Source organism: Cibotium barometz, chromosome 6 (genome assembly GCF_041138505.1).
Source record: "Cibotium barometz isolate CiBa-2024 chromosome 6, ASM4113850v1, whole genome shotgun sequence".
Classification (NCBI taxonomy): domain Eukaryota; kingdom Viridiplantae; phylum Streptophyta; class Polypodiopsida; order Cyatheales; family Cibotiaceae; genus Cibotium; species Cibotium barometz.
Window position 1 is genome coordinate 22,762,063 of NC_141051.1, and position 7,187 is coordinate 22,769,249.

Below are 7,187 nucleotides of genomic sequence, written 5' to 3' on the forward strand. Positions count from 1 at the left end.
GATGAAAATGCTACTGAAGTTGTGGAGGAGTCAGTTTACAGAGGCGATAATGAGAGTTGTACAATACAAGACATGTCTAAGAAATCAATGTTGACAATGGTGTTAGATTTGAATGGATTTCTATTGAAGTGTTGTATTCAACCATCAACATTGCATCAATCCACTATGTATGGTCCAAATAGATATTTTATACTCTGACTTGTATGCATAAATTACTTGCAGACCCTTTTTGAAAGATGTAATGTTGGGATCTAGTCAAGGGTGCCCAATGGAGGATAATGTTATTTAAATGGTGAGAGCTTTACAAAAAAAGCAGGGAAAATACTTCATTTTTTGCCATTTGGGGTCAGCAAGCTTGTTACACTTATGAGAAAAAGAAATTGTGTAGGCCAGATAGTCAAGTTGTTGAGGCAATGTTTAAGCCATTAGAAAGAATATCTAAAGCCTTTAAATATGATCCCAGGAGGAACGCTCTTGTTGATGACTCTCCATATAAAAGATGTGTTACTCCCGCTAGTAACTGCATCTTCCCATCCAAGTTTGATATAGATAAGAAGAATACAACATTCTTCTAGGGGAATTTTTACCTTACTTGATGCGGCTTGATGATGTTGAGGATGTACATAGAGTGATTAACTCTAACCATTATGGCCAACTCCCAATGTCAGATGACCATGAATTTTTTAACCTTGTTAATGGTGTTGTTGATTATTGGAAAGACTATAATGTGAAATGGTCACAATTAAGATTCAACACAGGTAGACTTCCTCTACAAAGCAATTACATGACATTTTTTTAGGGTAATTAAGAAGCAAATTGGGTTATAACAGTGGTCGAAGAGGTGATAAAGAAGATAAGATTGGTGCAAGGAGTATGCAAAACCTCAACCGTAGTTCACCTCAACTCATAGAAGATGAAACACGAGCTGTCCTGCTAAAAGAACGTCCACGCATTTAAAGCATGAATGCACCACAATTGATTTCACTAGCTAAATAGTTGGGTTGCAAAGGAGGAACTAGCATGAAGGCTCAATCTTTGAAGTCATTTATTAATAAATTACTAAACGATTATGATCTCTTGAGTATCAAACAAGCAACACAAAGGTACCACTCTATTTGAAATTTCCACCACAATAGACAATGGAATATAATGTGTCTGTATTTTAACTCAAGCAACTTGTTTTGTGCGGGTTTTTCTAGGCTTATGAATTGATCAAAGAGATGTTCTCAAAATGATAACCCTCACTGACAATGTTTGTAATGCGTTTTTCCAAAAAAAGGAGGAAAATCATTTTGTTACATTACTCCTAATATCTCAAGACATTTTCCAATGTATTTAACTTCACTCTTAATAAAGCATTGAAGTTTATGTTCACAACAATATTAAACCCTTCTGGCAAGAGTTCTCTTAAACTTTAGTGTCTATTTTGTCGTATTTTGTTGGAATGGATCATAAGTTGGAGTGCATCCTACTCTAAGGGGGCTCCTTTGATTTGAATAGAAGAAGAAAGTCTGTTAATGAATTTATTAACAGACTTTGATTTGTCGTATTTTGTTGGAATGGATCATAAGTTGGAGTGCATCCTACTCTAAGGGGGCTCCTTTGAATAGAAGAAGAAAGTATATTAAATTTTATGTTCTCAACAACTTTAAATCTTTATGGTAAGAGTTGTCTTAAACTATATTATACTTTTTGTGGTATTTTGAAGGACTGGATCTTAAGTTGGAGACCATCCTAGTGTAAGGAGGCTCGTTTGATCTGAATATAAGAAGATTATGAAAGTCTCTTAATGAGTTTAATAAAGTAATTTATGTTCACCGACAACCTTAAAGCTTTGTGGGGCAAGAGTTTTCTTAAACTTTGGTATACTTTTTGTGGTATTTCATTGGATTGCAATCTGAGTTGGGTGGCATCCTACTCTAAGGGGACTCCTTTGATTTTAATACAAGAGCTATTTACAAAACTTTAAGGTTCAATGTAACCATGACATTGTAGCTTTTATATCGTCATGTAACACCATTTTAAGCACCGTTCATGATCGCTTGAGAGACAAAGTATGTAATGGATGTTTACTTGAAAGATGCTTGATGGAGATTTGTACATATACATATTAAGGACTATTATATGTCTGTCATGATTCTCTATAATTTTGTACTCATTTGAGGCCATGTACAACTTTGGACACATTCTAACATGTTCTACGTGTCTTGTTTTCTTGCATTAGAGAATGGCCCTATGGCACTTGGACAGACCTTGTGCTTCACTAGAACACAGTGCCCATGGTAGAATGGCCCTATGGCCATTCTCGAACCCCTTGCACTTTACAAGAAAAACAATGTGCATGGTAGAGTGGCCTTAGGGCCATTCCATATCTTTTATGCTACATTCAAGAAAGAGTGTGGATGGTAGAATGGACCTAGGGTCATTCAATAATCTGGCATGCATGGTAGATGTAGAGTGGGGCCCTAGTTGGGACATTCTTAACATCCTATTATTAATATACTTATCTCACCTTTGATTTTTCAAATGCTTGTTTCAAACCAAGGGTGGAAAGGAAAGTGCGAAGTAAAGTGCCATGTGACAAGATTGGGGGTGAGAAGAAAAGTGCAATCTTGTTTGTAATGCTCCCCTTACTAGCCTCAGAGACAAGTTCTATAAAAACATTGTTGATCTGAACATTTTCTAATTTACATGATTCTATAGATTGATCGGCCTTATTTCCAATTTCTTATTGGAAAAGAAGAAAAACCTTTAAAAACGCAAAAAATGAGCTAATCTAGGAATGGGATTTTCCCATTTTATCTAATATGGAGCTATATGGAAAAGGGCAAGAAATAAGAGAGGGCAAATGTGGATTTCTGGGAACATGTTACTACTCCAAAGAGGATTGGAGGGGGATCCCTATTAGATGTCAGATTACATAGGAGATGGCCTTTATTGCAAGATATGTGTGTATCACGAGCCATGGGTGGTACTGGCTAAGGCCCTCATAGAGGAGGTCGCACTTGTGCATGTGGTAATACTAGGATTGATGGTACATGCTGGGTTCCCAACAGGTTTGAGTGGTGGATTCACATCTCCTTTCTCATTTGATGGAGGTGTTGGCACACACTAAATGTAAGCTTTCAGATGAGCAGTTGCAGTTGAATTCTATGGAAAATGAGGTGTTGGCTACTTCATGACTTCTGGAGTGGCCTGACAAACTTGTTGAGCGGCCAAAATTAAATAGAATGGCTTGATTGGGACTATTGAGAATTATGGATGCTTTGATGCCATGTAGAGGCCACTTATTATCTTTTCAAAAAAATTATCAATATTTTTGGGTGCTACGTGAATATGTACAGTTATGAGAGAAAGTGAGGGTAGTACTTATACCGGTTGGTGATATTCCTCAATTGGAGAAACCTTGGTTAGATTGGGCATTTTGAAAGCCTCATGACATTATCAAGTGTACAATAAATCAAGTGTACCATATGATGGTGGAAGATAAGCGTTGGATCACTGAGAATGATAATAGGGTATGGGAACATCAGGAAAAGTAGGGTTTGGTGGAATAAAGTCATCTTACAGGGCTGATGGTCAAATATTCCATATCAAGGGAGGGTGTTCCTATGGCGCATGCTAGTTGGAAACCTACCATTGGGGGAGCAGTTGTGAAGGCGATAGATTGCTTCTGGTAATTGTGTGTTTTGTATTACATGCTTGGAAACATGCCTGCATCTTTTCATTTCATGTCCGGTGGCAAAGAAGGTGTGGGATTTCCTTTCTCGCGTATGGATTCCATTGACAGATAGGCCCATAAAGGTTAAAGACTTGATTTTTTGCAAGATTTCGAATGGGCTGGATAACCCCCAGAACATTCAATTTTCTTTTATTTTTTAAGGTGGACAGGTTTGTGGCATATCTGGTGCATTAGGAATGCCTTCATATTAATGCAAAAGTTGGTATTACAGCTCAGAGATAGGTCATATAAAAGGGCTACTATTGTGGCAAGTCTCTTCCTTGTAGTCAGCTCATTTGGTGGAGAATGACACGCTATGTATTGGATGAGGGTACTTCAAGCTACACCTGTGGTTCGGAGTAATTAGTGAGGGAAAGCTACACCTATGGAGTAATTAGTGAGTAACTAGTGAGGGAAAGCTAGTACATTACCTGGCAGCCATGTGGCCATTTGCAAAGTAATTTTGGTAATATATCTTCTATTACGAAAAAAAAAGAGTTAAAGAGAGCTAGAGAGTGAGTTAGAGAAAGGTAAAGAGAGTAACATATATATATATAGAGAGAGAGAGAGAGAGAGAGAGAGAGAGAGAGAGTTAGAGAAAGGCAAAGAGAGTGAGTTAGAGAGAGAGAAATAGAGAGAAAGAGTTATATAGTTAGAGGTTTGGAGGGAGAGGGAGTTAGAAAGAGAAAGATAGAGAGCTAGAGAGAGAGTGTGCTAGAGAGAGAGAGAGAGAGAGAGAGAGAGAGAGAGAGGGGATTAGCACGTATTAGATAGAGAGAGAGCGAGAGAGTTACACATAGAGAGAACGAGAGAGTTAAAGAAAGAGGGTTTTAAAAAGAGAAATAAAGGGAGTTAGAGAGAGAGAGGGGATTATAGAGTGTTGGAGAGAGATCGAGTTGTTAGAGAGAGAAAAAGAGAGAGTGTGTGAGAGAGAAAGAGAGAGAGTTGGAGAGAGGGGGGGTTAGAAAGAGATAAAGAAAGAGTTAGAGAGAGTGAGGGGGTTAGAAAGAGAAAGAAAGAGAGTTAGACAGAGTGAGATAGAGAGAATTAGAGAAAGGTAAAGAGAGTTAGAAAGAGAGTGTGTTAGAGAGAGAGAGAGAGAGAGAGAGAGAGAGAGAGAGAGAGTTAGCCATTTTGAGTGAGTTAGAGAGACTAAGAGAGGGTTAGATAAAGGTGAAGAGAGTGAGTTAGAGAGAGAGAGAGAGAGAGAGAGAGAGAGAGAGTTAGCCAGTTTGAGTGAGTTAGAGAGACTAAGAGAGGGTTAGATAAAGGTGAAGAGAGTGAGTTAGAAAGAGAGAGAGACGGTTCGAGAGAAAGAGAGAGTGAGTTGACCGGTTCAAGAGAAATAGAGAGAATTAGAGAGATTAAGGGAGTTTGAGAGAGTTAAAGAGAGAATTAGAGAGCGAGATCCCAATAATCTACATGAGAAAATGCAAATTATGCTAAAAACAACCTTCTCAAGATTTGATCTTTTCCTCTAAAAACATGTGTGCAGCCAAGCACCTAGGCAAGACTGTCCACCACCACACTTTGGAGCAATTAAAGATGAGGGTCATATAAAATCTTCATGTCTTGGAGAGGTTAAAGGAGGAGAGGCTCATTCTATATCTCCCAAACATAGAGGATCTAGAAACAAATCTCTCAAGATAATTTTTGTAGCCCTCCGTCCAAAGCATAGTGCTTTGTAAAGTTTGACACTCTCTTCATAGTGCCAAGGAGGGAAGGGTTAGTGGGTTTGAAGAAAATCATGTAGAAGGAGTACCCCTTTTGTTTCTTTTCTTGGTGGTGGAGAGGGCAACTTGACCATAAATCGAGCAAGCCAGAAGGTGATTTTTCTTTATGGGGCAATAAATAACTTCTACCAATGTTGGGCTACCCCTTTGGAGTTAGAAAGGTTGGTGAAATTTATGACACAATTGCTATAGTCTCTGGTGGATCATTGTAGTGCAATACCATGAAAAATCTAATGCACAAAGCTAGACTAGTGGGGACTCTATGATGTGATATTATGTCCCCCTTGTACACTCATGCCATGTGGCAAAATGAGATGGCCATACAGAGTGACATGTGGGTGAATGATGAAGCAAGGGTAAGAATAGTAAAAATAATAGTGTAGAGATGTTGATGCCAAGTGTGTGATTCACCTCTTAGTGCGGTCTTTAGTTTGTGATTCATGATGAATGAAGGAGGGTAAAATGCCTTTATAGATCATCAAAAGTTTTATGAATTCAAAAAGGTAAACTATGTTTCTCGTGATCTTGCATTGAGTGCCTTGCATGGCCTCACGCACATCATTTAGTCTTCTTGCAAGTTACTAAGCAAATAGTGTGGGTAGGTGAAATGTGCGAGAAATAAGGCCTTAGGTTAAAAATGTTATTCAATTGATTTTAAAAGGCGACGAGCAGACATTGCAAAGTCTTTTGAGTTTTATTCATGATAATCAACGAAGAGAAGTAGTCTTATTCAAATTTGGTGCGCTAGTGAAGTCTTATTCGATTTCGACTTGCTCAGGATGGCAAGCGATAACTGCTAGCTTTAGCTAGCAAGTGAGGTTGTTGCCGGGCTGGACGCCCAGGATGGAGCAGAAGGATTTGTAGAGCTTGATGCGGTCCTGCTGCTCCGATTGATTGGCGGAGCTGCCGCACTCGATCCCTCCGTTGATGGCATTGATGGTGGCGCCAAAGCCTTTCCCGTTCACCATGGAGCTGTGGCAGGTGGGGGACTGCTGGGTCATCCAGAACCAGAGCGCGGTCTTGAAGGAGGTGGTGGCATCTTGGGCCACGATACCGGGGTTGTTGATTCCGTCGAAGCCGATGGCCTTGCCGGCAGCCTGATAGTTGTAGTTCCTGCAGGCGCAAGTGCGAAACCAGTGCGATTAGGATTCAGTAATCATGACACACGCAGAGAAAAGCAAGGGAAAGATTATCGCAAAACTCGATACCATGTGAGCTGAAGGGGTCCTCGCCCATAGTATTGTTGGCCCGAAGCACATGGAGCGGCTGATGACTTACAGTATGTGGCCTTGTCGATCTCGTCTACGTAGCAACCACCTGCAGACAAAACGCTGCTCATAAGAACGGTGATACTTGCAGACAAAATGCTGCCCATAAGAACGGTGATACTTGACTACAAGATGGAGAGGCAGAGGTGGAGATAGAGCGTTATAGAGGTAGAAGTAGACGTGGAGGTGGACGGCTGTACTCACTTCCTGTCTCGTGGGCCACGTTGGCGAAGAAGGCGGCCAGCTCTCTCTTCTGGACGTCAGAGCTGCCGGACGTGCCGAAGCCGCTGTAGGCAGCAGCGGCGGACAGGAAGGCGTTGTAGGTGTAAAAGGCGTTCGACGGGCAGCTGGAGGAGGTTCGCTGGGAGAGAAACTGGTTGAAAACGCTGCTGGTTACTATGCCAGACACCCCCTTGCTGCCGGACGGTGTCGACGGAGTTGGGCTAGTGCTGCCGCCGCCGCTAG

The 7,187-nt window shown here is 40.6% G+C and overlaps 1 protein-coding gene across 1 annotated transcript in view; it reads right to left on the minus strand.

Annotated features, from left to right (window-relative positions):
• Positions 1-6,129: 6,129 nt before the first annotated feature.
• Positions 6,130-7,187, minus strand: part of LOC147637530 (endochitinase 4-like) — a 1,349-nt gene continuing 291 nt past the window's right edge. Inside the window, exons 1-3 of the mRNA XM_086798904.1 lie at positions 6,927-7,187; positions 6,663-6,771; positions 6,130-6,567 (exon numbers count right to left, since the gene is read on the minus strand). The exon at positions 6,927-7,187 is cut by the window's right edge and continues 291 nt beyond it. Coding sequence (XP_086655030.1) covers positions 6,261-6,567; positions 6,663-6,771; positions 6,927-7,187 — 677 coding nt within the window. The 3' untranslated portion in view covers positions 6,130-6,260. The remainder of the gene's footprint in view (positions 6,568-6,662; positions 6,772-6,926) is intronic.